The sequence below is a fragment of the Haliotis cracherodii genome, unplaced genomic scaffold, assembly GCF_022045235.1.
Source record: "Haliotis cracherodii isolate W230 unplaced genomic scaffold, xgHalCrac1.p SCAF_3, whole genome shotgun sequence".
Classification (NCBI taxonomy): domain Eukaryota; kingdom Metazoa; phylum Mollusca; class Gastropoda; order Lepetellida; family Haliotidae; genus Haliotis; species Haliotis cracherodii.
Genome location: NW_027266286.1, coordinates 21,178,126 through 21,202,844, shown reverse-complemented (window position 1 = coordinate 21,202,844; position 24,719 = coordinate 21,178,126). Strand labels below are relative to the sequence as shown.

At 44.2% G+C, this 24,719-nt stretch overlaps 2 protein-coding genes across 9 annotated transcripts in view; one reads left to right on the top strand and one right to left on the bottom strand.

Moving 5' to 3' along the window:
* The first annotated feature begins 1,506 nt into the window (after window positions 1-1,506).
* On the top strand, window positions 1,507-3,753 carry LOC139475168 (protein brain tumor-like). The gene has a single exon (XM_071258424.1). The coding sequence runs from the start codon at window positions 1,507-1,509 to the stop codon at window positions 3,751-3,753; it is 2,247 nt and encodes a 748-aa protein (XP_071114525.1).
* Window positions 3,754-13,388: 9,635 nt separating this feature from the next.
* LOC139473756 (uncharacterized) overlaps window positions 13,389-24,719 on the bottom strand; it is a 73,990-nt gene continuing 62,659 nt past the window's right edge. For 7 of the 8 annotated variants that reach the window (XM_071256500.1, XM_071256501.1, XM_071256498.1 and 4 more), the window contains one exon: window positions 13,389-16,383. In XM_071256500.1, coding sequence (XP_071112601.1) covers window positions 14,846-15,889 — 1,044 coding nt within the window. In that variant the 5' untranslated portion in view covers window positions 15,890-16,383 and the 3' untranslated portion in view covers window positions 13,389-14,845. Of the gene's footprint in view, window positions 16,384-23,143; window positions 23,297-24,719 lie in introns of those variants that run through there. The other variant, XM_071256505.1, reaches the window with a different exon arrangement.

Below are 24,719 nucleotides of genomic sequence, written 5' to 3'. Positions count from 1 at the left end.
TGAGGTGTGGTAAATCAGCTTTGAGAATAATTGCAGGAAGAGTTACCTCCTCTTGTCATGAGCATTGCTAGAAACAGTATTTCTATTTCTTAGAAATAGCAAATTGTATGCTTTTTCAAGACGGTTACGCTTTTTCCACATTCTTGTTAAAACTTTAATGTTTTTTAGTCCAATTTAAAGTATATACTTACTTTAAATATTTATACCATTGCTGTAAACAACTCTTTTGTAGTTGCACACATGTATAGATATTAAACATTCAGTGTAGTTGTGTGCATGTTATACGTGTCGGTTGTACTAGTTGTTTAATTACTTTTCCTGGGACAGGACAGTGATATTGTTTGTGATGATAAGAATCATGTTAGTTTCTATCAATCGTAGCTTTTGTATATATAGTCTTCAACCATGCCATTTTTATTCTGCACCAGTAAAGATCCGGGGTAGAATAGGGCTTCAGCAACCCATGCTTGCCGTAAGAGGCGACTAACGGGATCGGATGGTCAGGCTCGTTGACTTGGTTGATGCATGTCATCGTTTCTCGTGTCCTTATTGCGTAGATCGATACTCTTGTCAATCACGGGTTTGCCTGGTCCAGATTCGATTATCTACAGGCCGCCGTCATTATTGCTGAGTGCGGCGTTAACAAACATTATATTCTCAAAACCACCCACGGTGGTACAAGAGCATATTTTACACAAGTACAAGTGATGAAAGACAGACAAATAAATACTGGCATGATATTCAACATTATTTATTGTAGGATTTAACACGTTTATATTTAATAACCCTTGTCCAAGTAAAATCGTTTTAAATACACGTATCTATGAAAGATAAAGTAACGACATTAAAGTAGATTGTGAAATTCATCTGCTATAGATCGATACACACGGACGGCATGTTCTATCCTCAAGAGGCAGGTTACGCCATCTGCCAGTAAATTGTGATTAATAGCATATATATTTTTATAGACACATGCTACTTAAAAGAAGTTAAAGAACACCTAATAGTTTGGTTATGTCTAGTTTATCGATCTTTCATGTCATGACAGATAAACTATGGGCATATCAAAGGTCGGGCGTTCTTTAACTTTTTTAATGGTATATTTAGGTCATTCAAGATTATAAAATAATCAAGTGCCTAGAAACTGAGTGGTAAGACCTGAGTTTCACCACTTTCCGTTATTCATCGTAAATGAAAAGAAAATGAGAAACGAAATATACTGAATGTGATCTTGCCTGCCTCCCCTTGACTGTCAAAGTCGAGAGACCCGGGGTAGAATAGGTCTTCATCAACCTATGCTTGCCGTTAAAGGCGACTATGTTTGTCGTAAAAGGCGACTAACGGGATCGGGTGGTCAGACTCGCTAACTTGGTCCAATTGCGTGGATCGATGCTCATAATGTCTCTAACCTAATGTTACTAACCTTCTAAACACCACTAATCCACCTTTCTGTGTTCGCCAGACTCCGCCCTCTACCCAAGTCCCCCGCCGTGACGCCGTGTAACCATGACGTCCTCTTCTCCCCCGTCCGAGGTCGACATGTCCACCACCGTCTCGAGCTCCTCCGACAGCGACTTGGACTCCACCGGCCTTAACACCCGCTGCAGCATCTGTAACGACATCTACTCCATCCCCAAACTGCTGGGCTGCTTCCACACCTTCTGTCAGCCATGCCTCGAGAAGGTCAAGGTCACGGACAAGGTGACCTGTCCGGAATGCCACTTCGACACATACCTCGGGTCCGATGGCCTCACTGGACTCCGACAGGACTACACCGTCAGCAATATCATGGAGCTGTCCACTCTCGACCCCTGTGCCATACACTGCACTGGTTGTAAAAGCAAAGAAGCCAATGTTGTTGCCCGTTGTTTCGACTGTGCAAACTTCCTCTGTGCCAACTGTGTTATGGCGCATCAGTTCATGCACTGTTTTGAAGGCCACCGAGTCATCAGCCTTGAGGACCTGCAGATTAACAAGGATACTTGCAATTCCGAGAAACCAGTAAACTGCCCCAAACACAAGATCGATGTACTCAAGATGTACTGCAAGACGTGCGCTGAACCCGTGTGTAAGGAATGTGTGCTGCTTGACCACGGTCGCGGCCACGACTGCCAGTTCCTGACCGAAGTAGCGGAAACAGAAATAGAGATGTTGAGAAACCTGGAGGACAGTGCTAGAATTAAGATTGAAGATTTACGGGCTACGGCGAAAGGGATTGGTGTCGGCTCGATAAACCTCCAAACTCAGTATCTCAAGGCCCAGAATGACATCAATGACACTCACGACTTCTACATCGCCAAGCTTGAAGAACGTAAAGACGAGACCCTGAAAGAACTCGATCAGGCTCTCAACGACAAGCAGGCTGCCATCACCACCCGTGCCCAGAACATCCAGGAATGTCTGAGTAGTCTTTGCCAAGGTATCCAGTTCGTTAACAAACTCCTAAATAACGCTTCCGTCACAGAATGCCTGATGCTGAAGACCTTTGTTGAACGTAGATTCCATAACATGTTCACCTTCTTGCCAAACCTGGATAATCAGGACTGCTCCGAGATAGAGTTCATATCCAACTATCAGGCCATCCAGACGGGTGTCCGCAATACGTTTGGTTACGTCAGCCAGGGAAATGAGTCGCTCTTCAGAAAGACCAGCTTAACTCCAACCTGCCCGACTATTGAGAACCTTCCCACGTGCCAGGCCATAGAACACCTTCTTTCTACCACCACCAGACTATCATCTACTGGAAACATTTTTGACGAACCCCCCAATATCAACGTGTATAAGCAGTACGGCGCCAGTGACCTCATGCTTCCAGGTGACCAGTACAACACGTGGTCCAGTGGTTCGGACATAATGTCGTCCAGTCTGGACGTCCTGTCCCCGACCCCCAGTTCCGGAAGTCACGTGTCTCTTCTCTGCCCTCTGACCTCCCACGTTCGACGTCACAAGATGATCTACCACTGCAGGTTCGGGGAGTTTGGAGTGCTGGAAGGGCAGTTCACCGAACCCAGTGGCGTCACCGTCAACGCCCAGAACGACATCATCGTTGCCGACACCAACAACCATCGCATCCAGATTTTTGACACCGAAGGAAGATTCAAGTTCCAGTTCGGCGAATGCGGCAAGCACAACGGCCAGCTGTTGTACCCCAACCGTGTGTCTGTCGTTGGGTCTTCGGGGGACATTGTCCTGACCGAGCGGAGCCCCACCCACCAAGTCCAGGTCTACAACCAATTCGGCCAGTTCCTTCGAAAATTCGGCGCCAACATACTGCAGCACCCACGAGGAGTGGCAGTCGACAACGCCGGAAGGATCATCGTCGTGGAGTGTAAGGTGATGCGGGTCATCATCTTCGACAACATCGGCAACGTGCTCAACATGTTCTCCTGCTCCAAACACCTACAGTTTCCCAACAGCGTCGTGGTCAACGACAAGGAGGAAATCTTCATCAGCGACAACCGCGCCCACTCTGTGAAGGTGTTCAGCTACCACGGCGTTCTGCTGCGCCAGATCGGTGGGGAGGGGATCACAAATTACCCCATCGGCGTCGGTATCAACGCAGCTGGCCAAGTAGTCGTCGCCGACAACCACAACAACTTCAACATCACCATCTTTACACAGGGCGGCCAGCTCGTCAACGCTCTGGAATCCAAGGTGAAACACGCCCAGTGTTTCGATGTGACCCTCATGGACTATGGCTCTGTCGTTCTGGCGAGTAAGGACTACAAATTGTATATCTACAGATACATGTAGGATACAGGTTATCCAATCCAACCTGATGTTTGGAGCAATACAAGTTGTATACGTCCTGGTATATGTGTACGGATACAACTTGTACACATCCTGTTACATATGCACGGATACAAGTTGTATGCTTCCTGGTATATTTGTAGGAATACAAGTTGTATGCATGCTTTTATGTGAAGATACGTCCAGGTAATAACCTTCACGCATTACAAATAGAAACGCGTAGACATCTACGAAGCGGGTAAAACGGGTACTTACATTCCTTGACCATTGTGCAAACCCAGGTCCCCATTGCCTATAACCATTGAGAATGTTTAAACCCAAGGCGTCCAATGTTATACTGGCATGTTTTAATCCAGTTGATTTAGTATTAGAAACTAAGAGAAAATATACAAGAGAAGTGCACAAACTGACATGTTGCTGTCCCTCTGTTAGGTGTATTACGGTAGTTGAGCGTCTAGTGCTTGTATGTGTAATGTCCGTTACATCTAGTTAAGTAAATGTAAAAACTACAGTTAATCCGGACGTGACCTTAAAGTGGTTCCACCGCGCTCTACCTCAACATGACTCATATATGCAGACATTGGTGCAACCTCGCTGCCTAACCGTATATATGCAAAATAATGTACTGCCTCACAGTAATTATGCAAGTACGAGATCCAAGTGTTTCTTTTCGTTCATCAGCTCAGGTTTTGTACATAAGTATATCAAGAAATACTTCCTCATTTCCGTCAGTATTATTTATCATTTTTTCATTGTTTTTCCGTTGTTGAGTTTGTTATTTTTCAAGTGCTGTCGCTACACCATGACAACCAGCCGCTCTCTTCTCATTGGCTCGAGTGCTTCACCAATCACAAGCTTCCAGCAAGTCCATGTTTTTATTGACTGGCCGACTTTGAATTGAAAACTCGTACTTATGCCTAACACTGCAATGTAAATACTTCGGATATACTCGCTCATAACAGCATTGCCCCACACTTTGACACTGACACGTTGTTTATTGTTGATTTTCTACTCCGGTACAGCCCTTCTAAGTAAAGGGTGAATGTATCGCAAATGTTTGTACATCTTTATTTTCCGACACTCTTGTCCCATTGTTTCGCAATGATAGAAATGTGTTCACCATTACATGATCTCAATTGCATGTTCTATATTATCTCTTGTTCATATTATCTCTTGTTCATATTTTGCCATTCAGAATAAAGCGTTCACGATACCGATACCGTTGTCTGTTATGAGGTAACGAGGTGCGGTCGGGTAGCCTAGTGGTTAAAGCGTTCGCTCGTCACGCCGAAGACCCGGGTTCGAATCCCGATATGGGTACAATGTGTGAAGCCCATTTCTGGTGTTGCCCCGCCGTGATGTTGCTGGAATATTGCTAAAAGCGGCGTAAAACCAAACTCACTCACTCATTGAGGTTACGAAGCCTGCTCAGAGATCGATAATATGCGGCCTCTTGTTACGAGCCAACGAACAATAATCCAAAAATAGAATGTATTTTCCCCCCAAGCTGTTATAATCAATAACGAATGGTATGGCTTTGTAAGATGACCCCAGTGTTAATACCACCTCTTTTGAGAAAATAAGAATAAATCCCTTCTTTTTTTTCAAAAAACATCCCAATTTCCCAGCTAAGGGCACTCGGTATAGTTTGAAATCCTAGATAAATCCTGTTGGTTTTTAGACTATTATTACGAACCGCCGTGAAGCCAATGGAATAGTGCTGATTGCGGCGTCAACAACATTCCCTCCACGTTCCGTAGATACAGCTCTTCACACTATACAAGGGTAATGTCATACTAAAAAAAAAGGTACTCACGGAAATGAAAAATAACTGGGTTTTTTTTATCTCAGATTTTAAATAAATGCAGTTAATATACAAAATATATAAATATTCAAACAACTCAATTAGTGCTAATTGGGCCTTCGCACAAATACAGCGTATCAAAGGTAAAAGTGTGTAAAAATATGAACAAAACAGACTATTGTGAAACTGAGCATAACCAGGTGTTAGTAGATCCAGGTGAATGACCTATGCCACCTTGACGACAGGTGAAAACAGGTGCTTGAAGCCCATGTGCATGTGATTTGTCAGTGGTTAGTGGCATTGTGGGATAGTGAATCATCGTCAAAATATCAGAACGTAAAAGTAACATTCCCTTCTCAAACAACAACTTACGTGTTATTATTATCTACGTAGACATAGCTGTTATTTTTATTGTTGTTTTGATAACTTTTTTCCAGGCTAATTTGCATAATGCATATAGCCTGTTTCTGCCATGTCAATTTGGACTTAGTTTAATTTTTGAATGTTGAAAGTGCCTACAAATAACCTCCTGTAAAGTACATTTTGTATTGAGCACTGAGATAAAACTAGCAAATCCAGACTAGTACTTTTCCAGTTGTTTTGTTATTTCGTATTTACATCTACGTAATGCTTTGTGTCGACTATCAAATCCAGAAAAACAGGGTTTTTTTCATTTCCATGAGTCCTTTTTTTTAGGTTCTGTTGAATCCAATGATCGTGGGTTCGAATCCCGGTTCGCAGCGATTATGTTTCTAGTTTTGTCAGCTCGCTCACTTAACGCGGCCTTACACCAACCTTACAGAACATCGCCGCCTTAAGATACCCAGGAGGTGCTTCCATTTCGCAATCACCTGTACATGACTTCACCAAGCGATATATCGCATGCAGGGCCGTGTCTGTAAACACCGTGCCTTGCTAAACAATGGGATTATTTGTTCCTGTGTAAACGTTGGTGTCTATCGGTCGGTGCCACTACCAATATTCTGCAACCAGTTCCCCCTAGGCGAGGCATGCTGCCAGTTGCTGTCCGATCATTCGATACCCCTGTTTGGTATTTTTGACTAGCTTCTTTCTTTTGAACGTGATTAATGGTGTATATTCGTGGCTTGTAATATCGCCTCATCTGTGCTACAGAAATGTAGAGAAATACATCATTGAGTGTATAAACGTTTCCGACAATGTTTGACATATATGTAGGTTCCCCCCGCTTCCATCTGTTTCACAGGCCCCCGTGGGAATAACCGGGCAGAGTGTGTCTACAGTTCTCTACACTTGAGCCAACAATACCCCATACTTGTCTCCAGTTTTCTATACTATTGCGTCCCGTGAAGATTCCGGATTTGAATTCAGCAACCCATGCTTGTAAGAGGCGACTAACGGGATCGGGTGGTCAGGCTCCCTTTTTTTTGTTCATACCTGTCATCGTATCCCAATTGTGTAGATCGATGCACATGATGTCAATCACTGGGTTGTCGGGTCCAAACTCGATTATTTACAGACCGCCGTCATATAGCTGGAATAAAGCTAAGTGCTGCGTTAAAAAACAAACAAACAAACAAACTATACGTGTGCCCGCAATACCCCATGTTTGACTTTCGGAATTCCGCGGAAACTTGTCTCCAGTACCTAAGAGTGAGTGAGTTGGGTTTATCGCCGCTTTTAACAGTATTCCAGTTATATCCGGCGTGACAGCTTAATGTGGGATGGAAAGTGATGCAGACGTTTCTATTACCCATTGTCTGCTCATGGGAACTCCGGCTGAGTGGATCCCCAGTGTGGCATGCTAGTTTCCCCGAAAACAATCCCTCCAAAGAGTACATTCAGTTCCGATGAGAATAGGTCTAAAGTAAGTCGGGCGCTGGGGTAGCTTAGTGGTTAAAGCGTTCCATCGTCGAAGACCCGGGTTCGATTCCCATCAAACAATGTGTGAAGCCCATTTGTGATGTCCCCCGTCGTGATATTGTAGGAATATTGCTAAAAGCGGCGTAAAACCATACTCACTCACCATAGTATTTGTTTGCCGCACCCAGCAATATTCCAGCTACATGACGACGATCTGTTTAAAAAAAATGAGTCTGGCCGTAAAAGGCAACTAGTAATGGGATCGGGTGGACAGGCACGCTGATTTGATTGATGCATGTCATCATATCCCAACTGCGAACCTACCCTGTCAGGTCCAGACTCGATTATTTACAGATCGCCGTCATATAGCTGAAATATTGGAGTGCGGCGTTACACAACAAACAAACAAACCTGTCTATTTAATTTCAGTAGTGTATGTAATTGTGTTGTTCGTGACTTTGCAATATGCACCAACAACACGTCGTAAGCCGCCTGGTAGATCACGTGATGCCATCGCTCGTGAACCGCAATACCGACTCCGTACTCAAGGACCCCGGGGCAGTCCCCTCCCCATGGAGTTGATGCTATCAGGGCGCGACACCGTGTACCTTCCGTGTCGTCCTTACCCTGGCGAGTGTCACAGTATGATGTAGGTAAGATACAAACCTGGAGACACTAGCCGATAACGGGGTGTCACAGTGTGATACAGGTGAGATACAGACGTGGAGACCACAAGCCGATAACGGAGTGTCACAGAATGATCTTGGTAAGATACAAACGTGGAGACCACAAGCCGATAACGGAGTGGCACAGTATGATGTAGGTAAGATACAGACGTGGAGACCACAAGCCGATAACGGAGTGTCACAGAATGATCTTGGTAAGATACAAACGTGGAGACCACAAGCCGATAACGGAGTGGCACAGTATGATGTAGGTAAGATACAGACGTGGAGACCACAAGCCGATAACGGAGTGGCACAGTATGATGTAGGTAAGATACAAACGTGGAGACCACAAGCCGATAACGGAGTGGCACAGTATGATGTAGGTAAGATACAGACGTGGAGACCACAAGCCGATAACGGAGTGTCACAGTATGATGTAGGTAAGATACAAACGTGGAGACCACAAGCCGATAACGGAGTGTCACAGTATGATGTAGGTAAGATACAGACGTGGAGACCACAAGCCGATAACGGAGTCTCAATGATCTTGGTAAGATACAAACGTCGAGACCACAAGCCGATAACGGAGTGTCACAGTATGATCTATGTAAGATACAGACGTGGAGACCACAAGCCGATAACGGAGTGTCACAGTATGATGTAGGTAAGATACAAACGTGTAGACCACAAGCCAATAACGGAGTCTCAATGATCTTGGTAAGATACAAACGTCGAGACCACAAGCCGATAACGGAGTGTCACAGTATGATCTATGTAAGATACAGACGTGGAGACCACAAGCCGATAACGGAGTGTCACAGTATGATGTAGGTAAGATACAAACGTGTAGACCACAAGCCGATAACGGAGTGTCTCAGTATGATGTAGGTAAGATACAAAAGATACCACAAGCCGATAGCGGAGACTCATACTGAAGGTTCGCTTCAGGACATCATGGCGGTGACAAGTGACGGCCGAGTACAGGCCGCAGTGCAGATGAAGGTTGAAGGAAGTAGGATTTGTGCAATCGGGTTAATGCTTTTGTGGCTAATTAATAGTTTATAGACATGTCCTGGTTTAGAATTACCTGGAGAAGTATTTTACTGGTCATTGTTTGTGGTTGTGTACTTGGTGGTCTCGTGGCTGCGTGTCGGCGTGTGTTTGTGTGTCTGTGTGTCTGAGTGTCTGTGTGTCTATGTGTCTGTGTGTCTGTGTGTCTGTGTACATGTGCAGACGCTGATGTGTACGGAATGGGATGATCCTGGGTTCGAATCCCAGATTCGCCCTGATTGTGATCCTTTGTTTATCAGGACCGTATCCGTGCTCGTGGATTTCAGTAAACAGGTTTCCCGTGAAGATCCCAGTTAGAATAGGTCTCCAGCAACCCTTATGCTTGTCTTTAGAGGCGACTAACGAGATCGGGTGGTCAGGCTCGCTGACATGGTTCATGCATGTCATCATATCCCAATCGTGTGGATCGATGCTCGTGACGTCAGTCAATGGATTGTCTGTTCCAGACTCTATTATTTACAGACCGCCATCATGTAGCTGGAAGGAGGTAGTGGCTTGTTATCTGTTCTTTGAGGGAAGGTAGCAGCCTGTTGGCATGACAGTTCTTTGAGGGAAGGTAGTAGCCTGTTGGCATGACAGTTCTTTGAGGGAAGGTAGTAGCCTGTTAGCATGACAGTTCTGTGAAGGATGGTAGTAGCCTGCTGGCCTGACAGTCCTGTGAAGGATGGTAGTAGCCTGTTAGCATGACAGTCCTGTGAAGGAAGGTAGTAGCCTGCTGGCCTGACAGTCCTGTGAAGGAAGGTAGTAGCCTGTTGGCATGACAGTTCTGTGAAGGATGGTAGTAGCCTGTTAGCATGACAGTTCTGTGAAAGAAGGTAGTAGCCTGCTGACGAGCCAGATATACCAGATTGCAGAAGGCAGAATCTTAAATCGACCCCGTTAGCGTATTTGACTCCCTGTACTTGCTGGATGCCCTCTCCGTCCAAGGTAATTACACCGAGCGCCCAACACCCTCCCCCCACTCTCCCCCGGCACATTACACACTGCATTACTGAGTGCTGTACTCACGTGTTCTTCATTAAGTGTTAACTAGCTTGGGGGTTCATAAAAAATGAAACTTGGAAAAAACAAATCAATTTCGTTTTTTTGTAGTTTTCAGCTTGAGATATTGATTTTGAGAAGCTGCACTTGTGTGAATTGCCACCAGTTAAACCCCAGAATCATGGTAGCTGTGAGAGACAATTGATCAAGGAAACGAAGATTCATGATCAATAATGCTGATCAAACCTCAAAGGAAAACAAAGTCGAGCTTAAGCATACCTGCTTCTGCTGACTGTTTCGCCCTAAGTGTTAAATGCGAGGATTGCGAGGATGTCTGTCCAAATGTACTGCAGTGTTGTGCAAGACGCCGTGCGTGCATGTTGCTGCAACACACACAGCCTCACGATCACACATCTCCTTGTGACCAGCAGCCATCGGCCTTGTAAGACAACCGCCTCTGTGGTCTAGTGGTAGAGCGTCCGCCCGGAGAGCGGAAGGTCCGGGATTCGATCCACGGCCGCGTCATACCAAAAGACGCTAAAAGATGGTACTTGTTGTTACCCTGTCTGGCGCTCGGCTTTAAGGGGCTAAAACAAGGACTGGTCAGCTCGGAGTCAGTATACTGTGTCTGAGTGGGGTATTCATGTTAAACTGCGGCATGGTATCTCAGTGTGCTAGCACTATAAATTGGCACCAGTCCGGACTAGCAGCCACACACACACGTGCATGCACGTCGCTATATAAGTGCAATAATCTTGGACGCGACGTTAAACCCCATTTCACCTCACCTCACCTTGGACCCGTGAAGATCCGGGGCAGAATAGGTCTTCAGCAACCCATACTTGCCGTAAAAGGCGACTAACGGGATCGGGTGGTCAGACTCGCTGACTTGGTTGATACATGTCATCGATTCCAATTGCGTGGATCGATGCTAATGATATCAATCACTGGATTGTCTGGTCCAAACTCGATTATTTACAGACCGCCGTCATATAGCTTGAATATTACTGAGTGCGGCGTTAAACAACAAACCAACTAACCAAATCGCCTTGTGAGACAGACCTTGTGAGTGAGCGAGGATTTTGTGCCACTCCTCGTACGACATGGTATTGATAGTAAGTGAGTGAGTTGTGTTTAACGTCGCTTTTAACATTATGCCATTATATCACGGCGTGTCAGCTTAATGTGGGCGGAAAGCCCGATGTGATGCAGGTTTGAGACGTTTACCACTTTGGTGAAACCCACGAGCACAGATGTGGTGCTGACGAACCTAGAAACATAGTCTGGGCGAACCGGGATTGGAATCCAAAATCATTGGTTCCTGGCCTACCCAAGGGGCGCAACTCTGCACAGCGAATCGCGGTGCCTTAGACGACTGGGCCACGACTGGGTGCGATGGGGGGTGGTAGGGGCTGATGCCGAGTGGAGGGTGATGCGCGTCGGTGAAATTGTTGGACTGGTTCTGAAAGCGGCGTAAAAACCTATTCATACCTATGGAGAATTAGGAATTGCGATCAAAATGGGAGGTCAGTATTCTCTCTGATGACCCAGGTTCTATTCACCATGATCAGACACTATCAGATCGCTTGATATTTTTAACACTTGAGACAAATGCTTTGAGCAGTTATCTACAACTGTCTTCCCACGGTGTAACATTATAACACAAAACAATGAATATTTCAGATAGTTTATCCAAAAATACCAGCATTTGAAAACAAATGATAATGAAAAGACTCAAAGTCGGTGACACACCTTGTCAGTTACAGCCATGACCACGTGACATGGGCTTGGCAGATCCGGCAATATCTGGAGACACTACCGCCAACAGGTGGTGCGGGAATATTCAGCCAAGTAATCATTTACTGTTGACATTATTGGCAAGCATGTTCATAATAATCAATTTCACATTATTTGCCTTTCCCACATCATGTGGAAAGGGTTATTATTATGGAGCGACACATAGTTTATTAAAATGAAATATCATCTCTGAAACAATGGTCAACAATATATCTGTTCATGGGAAAAGTCATCCTCGATTATCAAGGGTATTATATTTGTCTGGATTGCGATAAATACCCAGGAGGAATTTACCACCATAGCGAAACTGTGTCGGCAGTGACGTCTACATCTTTCAAGAGTGAGTGAGAATGGTTTCACGCCGCTTTTAGCAATATCCCACAAAATGATGGGGTACACCAGAAATGGGCTGCAGACATTGCACCGATGTGGGAATAGAACCCGGGACTTCAGCGAAACGAGCGAACGCTTTAACCACTAGACTACCCTAAATCTCTTTTTAATTTGATGAGTCGTGTCATTCAAGTCGGATTCGAAGCCAAGCCAGTAGCAAATGGATCTGGGGTATTTTACGTAAATGAATGGAGACATAGTAACATAGTACACTAGATCACCGAGGATGGCGAATATCGACTTCCTGATACAACTACCTCACGTACGTTGGACCTTGAACTGCCAGTCGTACCAACACAGTGATGTTGCAATGACAGCGTGGTGGCTGTGGTCGTTGCTGTGGTCGTGGCTGTGACGGCTACATTGCGAAGCAAGCGATCACCAAGTGTTGGACTGCCTGACCAGCAGATCGGTACACACTCGACAATCACAAACAAACAAACATTGCCAGATGAGCAGGTGTCGATACATTACCCTAGTTGCCTTACCACTAGTCGTAACAGGGCACATTGAGCCAAAATCAACACCACCAGAACCACGTCGGGTGTTTAAAATGAATTTGGGTGATAAGGGGTTCAAATGCCCATGTGTCATAAAGTTACATTCTCATTCAAATCTGATGCTCAACTCCAACACATAACCCTCTTCGTCCGAGGCCGGGGGGGGGGGGGGGGGGGGGGGGGTGTCTATCAGCCAATCAGCGTCGAAGCGTTTTAATATTTCCGTACGAGTGACCGAGGCATTCAATCCAGCATGTAGGGAAGTTTAAAAAAATAGCGGCGCCATTACATTGTCGGGAATATTTCATACATCCTGTCGTTTTTAATGACCATTGCATCTGCAGCCAAAAGGAAGTGCCATCGATGGAATGTTTGTGTTCTGTCTGGGTCTTCACTTATACAAGTCACAATTTATAATTATTGGGGGTGCTAAACAAAACGATGCCGAATCGTTTTTTAGAAAGCTGACATCTGTTTGGCTCATAAACCTACGGTTCCGTCATTTTAGCCCACTTGGGCTCGTTTTCTATGTAAATGGAGTTGTTTATTTCTATCAAAATTATGTATTTTCAGCGTTTTCTAAGGGGGCTGGTACAGGAGTAACAGGTCTGATTTTAATGAGATTGTAAAGTTTGTGTCGTAACATCAGGATCCCCGTGAAGATACAGTATAAGCTGAGAAATATCCTGTTCTAAAACTAGCGATAAAATCTCTCCTTTTTTTCTTTTTGAGGTCCCTTACGTATATTGAACTAAGTGGTGAAAATAAATACCTTCAGATATGAACAGCTTCCCTGGGAGAAATACAAACGTAAACACGGTGATAACATTCAGTTTCTGAAACCTCCTGTAAGTCCCTGGATAAACAAGATTTTACGTGCCAGGTAAACCAGAAACGTATTCAGAGCCAGATCTGTCAGAGGAGACACATTTAGACGAGGCCAATGTATATTTAACTTTTACAACTCCGCGAAATGATACATAAGCAGACGAAATACAACTATGGGACTACTTTCTAGAGGGGATTTGGTCAGTCGTGGAGTCGAGGTGTAACGATATGGCGACACACGAAAATACCGATTTAAGACCTGTATCGTAATGTGACGACGAGAAATTTAACATCTAAAATATGAGTGATTTGTGAAGTACTTTTTAATGACTGAAAGTGGATCTCCTATATTTATGTATATCGATGTAAGTTTCGTTTTCAGATGCTTGTATTGCGATATATATCGCACCGATATCTGTATCTTTACACTCCTCGTGTTCCGTGCGCTGAGATTGTGATGATGGTCAGATCTACGTCCACAATGTTTGATCGCTCATATTCAGTATTGCAGGATGGATAATATACATAAAGCTGAAAATGCAGAAAAATGTAACAATAGCACTGTTGTTGGCCACTACTGTAATACAGACCATGCAAATAGTGTTGAACAACAGCTGTTAGTGCTAGACCTATGTGGGCTAACAACACTAAGAGATCAGTATCGCTCCGCTCGAAATATCTGTCTGTCACTTCCTTGTCCGTAGCACCATGGAGCAAAGTTGCATATTACGTTGCTTTTTGTGCTGACTTCTTATCACCACACAAAGTGATGACGTACACACATAGTCTCACAAAATAATCCAAACGAACAGAAGACGCCAAACACTTTAAGCACGTGCTTAATTAACCCTTGCATTGCACATCTCATATAGAATAAGTAACAATAAACGTACACACAAATGACGTCACCATGACGTCACGAAAACGTTGATGTTGCATTGAATGTCGAATCTGGCACACGTGGTATCCACAACGATGGTTCAAATTTATAATCCTCATCCCGGGCTCAAAGCCTTCTGATGCTGCTGTTTACGTCACAATGACACGTGAATATCCTTTCTCGTAGTTAGACACATCCATTTCTCCAATCCGGTCAATAAATAGTTGTTATAAAGGGTTAAGACACACACCATGCTATAGTGACGTAGCAATGAGTTATATGACGTTATCACATACCATTAAGAGTCGATAATAACGTCCACCATCCGACATTACGAATGTTCGGAAGCAGCCGAATGTGACGTTGAATCATCGGACACTTCCGAACTTGTGCTTCGTGGTATTACTAACTTTGCGCCCATCAGGTCAGATAGGTCACCTAGCCTTGAAGGAGGGGGAGGAAACTCGGGTCGTTCAAGTTTGGTCACGTGAACAAAACAACACGGCTGTGAAATGTCCGTCTTCTTCGGCGCCTTGTACTTCGGTTTCGACTTTTCCTTCTTCTTTTTCTTGTTCTTTTTCTTGCTCAAGTTAAACAAGTCATCATTTGGATCGGTGGTCAAGGACGAGATGAAGGCGTAGAATTCGACAGCGGCGTTGCTGTCGTCGAAGCTAAGGCCAGCCTGTTTGGTGTGATCCGTGGTCAGATACATGGTGTGGAAGTTAGCAGAGGGTACGCTGTACTTGGTCAAGTGGTCAATCCCTTCCTTCCACAATGTAAACCCTGTCCCTTTCTCTGCCATAATTATGCACAACTTCCTGTTTCTATGGTGATCTCCAGAGTCCAGTACTAGCACCGGGATACCGGTGTTGTGGAACTCCCACGTGTCCCCTTGCGCTGCGTTCTTGGCACCGCCAAAGTAGAGATTGGCAAGGCACCGACACACGCACACCTCTGTCTTGTGGCTCTTATAGAACATCTCCACCTGTAAGATATCCTGCTCCGTCACCCCTTCGCTAAAGTTCGCAGAGGCCACGTTTACCGTGCTCGGCCAAGTCGGCGTTGCGTCGGAGATGTCCGAAGAACAATCGGACATCGCCGGACCGCCGACGACACTTCCGGGTTTATCAAGACCGTTCATACTTGTTCGAATAATAGCGGGACTTATACAAAGATTCTCCGGGGACTCATATTTTCCAGTAATTCTCCGAATTCCGTCCTTGGTTGGGTCAACTAGGGTCTGACCTTTAACAGTATGATCTGGAGAACCATACAGCCTCAGTTCTGTGATCCGGGACATAGACGCACTGCCCCTCTCTCCGTCAACTCGCTCTAGAGTGCTGGACCTGTAGGCTTCAGGGGTTCGTGCATGCATCTCACCACCCTGCCCCCTCCACTCTCCCCATAGGGATTACAGAAACACCCCACAGCTCTCCCGAGCTGCCACTCGCAATTAAGACCGAAACAAATTCAAGACAAGCTCGGCTCAACACAATCCCTTGAGCGGCTTATAACGCCTCACAGGAAAATGTTACGTATGTTTATAGACAGCGGTACTGATACTTAACTGCTCGTTCTTGATGGCAATGTAACTGTTCACGACACGCCGACCCGATCACTTCTTACAGACTGATCCAACGAGATCCTTGCGGAACACACAGTACAGCGTTCACCTGTGGTTTCCGAGGAAGCTATATCAAGCGATTATGAACGGATTTCTCTCACGGGTATATTTCGCCGTCGATAACCTCGATGTGTTAAACACCTTCAAATACTGTTTTCTCTTCAAAGCTTTCACGCATCAACACGTTCTTCTCTTCCGATTCTGTTGTGTTCCCTGTGCGGCTGGCGTTTACTTTCGCCTCAGACCTGAAAGAAAAGAACATAACATTATATTATGTACACAAAGATGTCAACTCATTTACATGCCTCATGTACCCACAGTGATGAGAGGATGGCCTCACTGACCCCCTGTTTTCTTTGTCTCCACTCCCCCTTCCCTTCACCAACTAAAGGCCAACGTCAGCAGTAGGTTCTCTGTGTGTTAGGCTATCTTGTGTTTCTGCATGTCGGGATCACACTGACATTGCTATCCCAACTCTTCCTTCCCCTGCTGCTGGCGACTGAGGACGCCGCTGGTCACAACGTCACGTACATGTGTGGTTGACGCTGTGAGGTGGATACTGCAGGACAGGTAGTGATGTTTACCTGGTAGAGATGAACATCCACAGCAACAATCACTGTCGTGGATGCAGTGCGTTCGGACCTTCTTAGACATTCTCGGGCCCATTGGACAGAGTTACAGATTAAGACTTAACTAAACATAAAGTAGGATTTAGTGACAGGCTCCCTCCAATGTCAATATCTAGAACATTAAGCACTAAGGGTCCAACCTTTATATATTTTATTTTACTTTTATATTTATTTAAATTATTTTTTTATTATTATATTTTCATTTTTTTTACTTTATTTATTTATTTTTTTGCTTTTAGGGTTTTTTGTTGTTGTTGTTGTGCTGTTTTGTTTTGTTTTGGGGTTGTTTTTTGGTTTTGGTTTTGTTTTTGGGGGGGGTGTTGGGGTATGGAGTCTATGTTTTTTTACAGCTACAACCGCAAAACTATACATGTGTGTAATTAAATCTATTTTGGTTGACAAAACAAAGCCTGATGCATAATTATTTGGGTCATGCTTTGTCTTTGTCTTTTTATATCTGCAATCCAAGGTCCTCTTCCACCCTTCAAACCCACCCTTCAAACCCAACCCCCCACCCCTCCCCCAGAATATCAATTGATCGGTCCCTAACATGTCAGATACCCTGGAGTAACGTTGCTGTATAACTTGACATAACTTCGCATAACCTATTTTAACATATTGGCAATTTAACTAGCCAGGTATACCCGTCACGCTCTGTTCGTCTGCCCTATCAGCCAAGTCAAGTTTAACCCAAACCCGAAGCCCTTGTAATCTTACAAATCCCTTGTCAATACTCAGACAATGTGTCGGCCTGCCGCGGCTTCACGGAAATCATATCATTATCTCCCCTCCGCCAGAGGACGTAATACGCAATGACCACCCAGCCATGATTCGAAAAACTTAATCCTAAACACCACAATCTTATCATCTAAACCCTCGTAACTTGATTATACATAACTCCCGACAATACACGTTGCCTGACCCCTGTGTAGACAGGCTTTGAATACATTCAGAACACACCTGTATGACAAAGTATACCACAGATGAATTGTATTGGCCCGCACTGGGTTCCTCGCGCTCTCGGTATGTATTGGTAACTACACATGTCGCACACGCTATCAAATGTTAAGCTACAGTTTTACCGCGGCCCTTGTTCAATCCTTGTATATCACAATCCGGTGAAAGAAACTTGTCAACCTGAAAATAAAGTTAGACTACGACATTCCTGCTACGTGTGTCACTCGCTATACGTGGCTGTATTGTTACACACCGTAGACAGATATACTAAAGCGCACAAAGTGGTATTATATCACACCGTGAATATACTTGGAGAGGACATAGCGGTATTATATCACACCGTGAATATACTTGGAGAGGACATAGCGGTATTATATCACACCGTGAATATACTTGTAGAGAATACAGCGGTATTATATCACACCGTGAATATACATTGTAGAGAACATAGCGGTATTATATCACATCGTGAATATACATTGTAGAGAACATAGCGGTATTATATCACACCGTGAATATACTTGGAGAGGACATAGCGGTATTATATCACATCGTGAATATACTTGTAGAGAATACAGCGGTATTATATCACACCGTGAATATACATTGTAGAGAACATAGCGGTATTATATCACATCGTGAATATACATTGTAGAGAACATAGGGGTATTATATCACACCGTGAATATACTTGGAGAGGACATAGCGGTATTATATCACACCGTGAATATACATTGTAGAGAACATAGCGGTATTATATCACACCGTGAATATACACTGTAGCTTATATAGCGGTATTATATCACACCCTAAACAAATATACTGTAGCTTACATGGGTGTATTATTACACTGTATATAGATATGGAAAAACAAAAGTTGTTCTTAGCGGTAGTTCCACATACTGTATACAGATATACTACAGCTGTACATGGCGGTATCGTCTACTACATACATATACACTACAGATGTACAGAGAGGTATTGCTACACACTGTATACATATACACTACAGCGGAACACAGGTGTTTATTTAGACGATACCTTTGTCTCAGAAAATATATAATTTTAATAGAAACAAGCTACTCCCTATAAATTGAAAAGGAGCCCCAGTGAGATGTGAGATTTAGATATGGAAAATCTAGACTTGCTCTATTTCTGGCATTCTCAAGACAGTGAGGGCCAGGCGGAAGGGAAAATGATATGGTTCTGGGACTGTGAGACAGACTAATGTTTTTTATACACTATATGTTTTTAATACGCACATTAGTGTCCGGTGCGGGTTTTCTCGCGGTATAGGTTCTTTGAGAGGCCCGGCCAGTAAGTTCACACCAAACTCAACCGGAAAACTAATTAATCGTAAAACCATGTCACAATACACTCACATCCGCCACGGACCGCGGCCCCGACTCGAGTAAAAAGGTTTAAAACTTTTGAAGAGCTCTTTGTTTGAAAGCCGATTACGTGACGCGGAAAATTAATGAGTCATTCAATCTGGAAATGGAAAGGGGGCACACCTCCCTGTAGTATGGGGTGGTCGGTGAGGGTGGGGAAAGGTATTGGGGTGACCGATAAGGGCGGAGGAAGGGGGGTACGGGTTGGTGACAGAAGAAATCCTGATGTGTGTTGTCAGGGTGACTCATTACCTACCTGGCCATGTTTCTACTTCTGAAAGTCTTTTATCGGAAAGGTGTTGTCACACACCATGGCACATACAAATCTTTAGGATTGCAAAACATCTACTTGTAGATCAACAACTATATTAATAACGGTCATGAAGTCCCTAGCTGTTATCTAATTTCGAATGTCTTGGTGGTCGGTTATATTGATCGACTTTGGTTAAAGGTCGCGGTCGACAGACTACACGCAACCGTGTTGTCGACCCGGAGAGAAACCTGCTTCTCTAGTATTAACACAGTCCCAGGGGTCACCATGTTGGTCCCCACGCGAAGCATGGGGTAACTTGGACACATTGTGTACAAACACCTCTATGTACGATGACGTCCACGGTGACCACGTTGTCCGTCCTCTGTTTGTTTGTTTGTTTGTTTGTTTGTTGTTTAACGCCGCACTCATCAATATTCCAGCTGTATGACGGCGGTCTGTAAATAATCGAGTCTGGACCAGACAATCCAGTGATTGACATCATGAGCATCGATCCGCGCAATTGGGATACGATGACATGCATCAACCAAGTCAGCGAGCCTGACCACCATATCCCGTTAGTCGCCTCTTACGACAAGCATGGGTTGCTGAAGACCAATTCAAATCCGGAATCTTCATGGGACGCAATAGTATAGAAAACTTGAGACAGGTATGGGGTATTGATGGCACAAGTGCATCAACCAAGTCAGCGAGCCTGACCACCCGATCCCGTTCGTCGCCTTTTACGACAAGCAAAGTCGCCTTTTACGGCAAGCATGGGTTGCTGAAGACCTATTCTACCCCGGAATCTTCACGGGGCTGTCCGTCCTCTGAAGTAACGTCATCACACACAATCACTCGTGTTTAAACCTTGAAATCTCACACTGCACCTGTGCACCGCCTGTCGATAACGCCACAAACTCGTCAATGCCAGCCATCTCACGGCACGGTGATTTTGGGTGTCAGGTTGATTAATGATCAGCGTTGGACTGAAAAGGGGCGTGGCTTATATTCCTCGGCAGAACAGAATCACTGAGGCGGCACTGGTCGAACGCGTGACTAAATAATCAAACAAACGCGTGACCTAATAATGTCAGTGTATCAAACGGTTTTGAAATGAATGCCATCGTTACGCTATTCAAAATAGTCTCTTGATCAGAACACATCCATTATAAACCCACTACCACTTTTGCCTATTGTATTGTAGGTATCTTTTTGTCTCGTAATAACCTCTTGGGAGTTTTTAAAGACCTGGTATGGGGTTTTACTTTTTCCCATCAAGACCTGATGATTTGAGTAGCAGATGGAATTTGGACTACGTGTTTTAAACGTTCGATGTTCTAAAATTGAAATGAAAAAGAAAAGAAATGAAACTTTTTCATTTTGGATGAAGGGAATCGAACCTGCAACCTCACATATCTTGCTAAGTTTTGTAACCCCCTGTTTTCCGACTGAGCCACCGGGGCAACATCTTCCCGAGGCAAGTGACTATAAAAGTCCATTTTCCACCCTTGCCGAGCTAGGCTGGTATTATGGAGTTACATCTTGGCTGGACTAACGAGTGTATGCATAGTACAATCAAAATCGCGCACCGAAATCGAAATCGGTTCGTAAACTGTCGTGCAGATTTCGGTCGATTGCAGGATTTGCAAAGCATGTGCACCGCCAACTCGTTGTCAACAGATACTTTCCAAATCTTTTCATGTTTTTAATCAAGGTGCTCACCTGATTTGATGCATTTCTCGATGTAAGACCCGTTTTATCACAATATAGATCTTGATTATCGATCAGATCGTCCTACCTCGGCGCCACCATTTTGTGTGAAGCAAACGCAAGTGATACGAGAGGTGGAATCTGATTGGTCCATAGGAGAGGCTTAGAAGGGACATAACTGGTAATAGCCACTGGTGGCGCTACGGTCGAGCAAGGTAATTCCAGCCTAGTTTGGCAAGGGCGGAAACTGGACTTTTAAAGTCAGTTAAGTCTCTTGCCTCGGGAAGATGCCGGAGCAAGAGAATGATCAATCTTAAATGTCATGACTTAGTTTTGTCTATGCTGCACCTTTCATCGCATTCCTTTTATACCGCGACACACTGTATTGTTTCACTATACGATAGCTCAATGTTTTCTTCTTCTTCTTTTTTTTATAATTGTGTGCCACTTTTTTTTTAAGTTTATAAGTGAGATAAAGCACTCCTCCTCGGTTATTGTCGAGAAAGTAAGACCTCGGCAATCGTGTACCGACAATGTCATTCGTGACCAACTCGTGTTATTCCGGGACAAGCCGAACAGCGACTCGCGCCCCTCTCATGGCCATTTTTGCGAATTGTACAGTATCATTGAACACATTTTACTGTCTTGGGTATATTTTCAGATGTAAGACATATATAAAATCAAAAAACATTTCTGAGGGATTCTTTGACGAAGAACTTGAAATCAAACGCTCATTCTGATTGGTTTGTCGTATTTTCGCGCATGACATTCATCGATAGGGGTACGAGTCTTCTCGCAGGTTACGGAAAGGGGCGAGTGGTGACGAATGCGACACTGTCAGACCGCGGAGCCTCGGCAATCGGGTATCGGCAATAAGACCACGGAGCTTTGCTTCTCGATCTCACTTCCTCGAACATACATACATACAGTGCTGTACAGTGCTCCATACATACAGTGCTGTGTCATTCACCGCTGATATTGTCATCACAGGCCACGTGTTACACGGTCTTTGAATACGCTTCAAAGACTGCTGTTCAATTAAGTCAGATGAAAGGAGTTTATTCCTCCCTGTTATGTATATATATATATATATATATATATATATATATATATATATATATATATATATATATACATACATAGTTTATTCCCCCCTGTTATGTATGTATGTATGTATGTATGTATGTATATGTGTGTGTGTGTTTGTGTGTGTGTGGCAGTTTTTATATATATATATATATATATATATATATATATATATATATATATATATATATATATATATATATATACATATATATATGTGCGTGCGTGCGTGTGTGTGCGTGCGTGCGTGCGTGCGTGTAGAGCTACCTGGTGCTGGGGGCGTTGTCAGTCAGCATATTCACCTTTACCCCTTATATACACTCTCGCCATACACCTCAAAATCGCCACGCTACTTCAGATACGTTTCCACTCAGCTTAATCTAAACATCTGATAGCAACCTTCGCCACTCCAAATCAAAACGTACACAGCATATTTTGAGGACCCTTCCTTAAGTTCATATACCACTCAACATTTGAAAGGGATAATCCCACAAGTCAAATATATCTAAATATACACTTGACATAGGATGTAATCAGTTTTGTGTGTCATGGACAGATAAAAACATCCCAATCAAAAGCGGAGTAGTAAATATCACACCCGGTCACTCGATTCACACAATTCAAGTCACGTGGTGAAGAAAATACATAACAAAGAGAATGACACAGTTGACACTCAAGGTGTCTGAAATGAACGGGGCGGGGTGGGTGCACCCTTAACCCCCCAATCCCCCAATAAATAAAAAAATACAACTCAGCAGGGAACAAGGGCATGTCACATTCTCCCCAAAACATATAATCTTTATAACAAAAAATCCGCGACCGCGTCTGAACGTAATAAAGACACGGATACAAACGACAGATATAATTGCGTTGGCAAATAGCCGGATTAAACATCCAAACAGCAATAACAGCTTTCATCGCGTCGTTGACAACTACCTATTTAAGATAAGACACAGGGGATTAAATCGTATTTACTTACAGCCATTTGCCTAACTGTGGTACAAGCACTATCTGTCCGTCCCGCGCCCCCGGGGGTGTCTCGCCTGTCCCAGCAGATGGTGAACGAGCCCCACCCGTTACAATGTGCCCTCACCAAGCGCTGCATGTACAGTCGCTCTCTAGCTAGACAGTGCATTTACATTACAAAGCCGGGAAATGCTGGGTTGGGGGGACCGAGAGAGCTCCTTACAGCATACAATAAGTTACATGCACTGCCGTCAGTGCACATGCCAGGTGACGTCATACTATCGTTTAAACGTCCAAACGTGCATTGAGAGACAATTTACAATAGGGTGCGTTAGGTTAAGTGTTCAAGGAGCGTTTGAGACATGGGTCTTGACAGAGATGTACGTATTTCTAATTTAAATATTTCAAGGGACGAAACCATTAGTATTCTGAATATGTGTGCGTGTGCATGTGGGGGGTGGGGTGGGGGGAGTGTGGGGCTGGGGGTGGGGTGGGGGGAAGGTTTAGTCGCTGGTGGGTGTCCTAAAAATATGTTTTTGACAAAGAAGTAAATTATTCGGCTCTTTCGTTCAAGAGAGACTGTTTGAGTGAGTATAGTTTTACGCCGCTTTTAGCAATATCCTAGCAATATCACGGCGGAGGACACCAGAAATGGGCTTCACACTTTGTACCCATGTGGGGAATCAAACCCGGGTCTTTGGCATGACGAGCGAAAACTTTCAGCACTAGACTAGCCTATCACCCCTCCTTTCAAGAGAAACATATTAGAGTGACCTTCAACAAGAATTTCCAGAATACTAACTGGTCGCCGCTTATAGTTTGAGCGAGATTATTACTATAACTATATAAGCTTCTTCTATAAAACAACAATGGACTTAGAATGGGCTTTAAATGAACAAGTATAACTGCGTGTACGACCCCTGAACACTGACAAGCGAACGTTTCAGCCCCTGGGCAGACACCAACCGGAATAAATGACAACACTGGCCGTGAAAACATATTTCAACTTCATCTCGTGCTTTAATTGAAAAAACTAAACACCTTGCCCTATAAGGAGCGGATTAGACTTGCACAAATCTCTTAGGCAATAATTATTAGTTTAGATCATACGTTCTAGATTATGTAAATAAGTTGTCCCTATAAGAGACTGGAGTCCTTACTGTCCACATATCTAGACTTGCCTATAAGGTGGATATAAGTACTACACAGCCATGGACTTTTCTTTCAGGACAGCCTTGTAGCAAGGCTAGGAGCGGATGCCCTAGCGGTCTGAGTCACCGCGCCATGGCATGCATGATTGTGGCCCTCAGCTTCCTGAAGTGAGTTTGAATCCCTGATTCGTTGGTGTGTTAGTACCACACCCCTGCCTTTGTTTTCATCATACGAGTAGGCGTTTACGATATGAATCACAGGAAGCGCTCCACCTACATTAAGACAGATATTACAACTATTATTAGACGCAATGCATCTCCCGTGCGTTCTGAGTGGGTGAGTGAGTGCGCTTTTAACAGTATTCCAGTTATATCGCTGCGCGTCTGCTTAATGTCGGAGGAAAGCCCGAAGTGATGCAGGTCTCAGATGTTTACCAC

Bases quoted from the DNA above. Each gene is read 5' to 3' on its own strand.
- LOC139475168 (XM_071258424.1), top strand. From the start codon at position 1,507: ATGACGTCCTCTTCTCCCCCGTCCGAGGTCGACATGTCCACCACCGTC.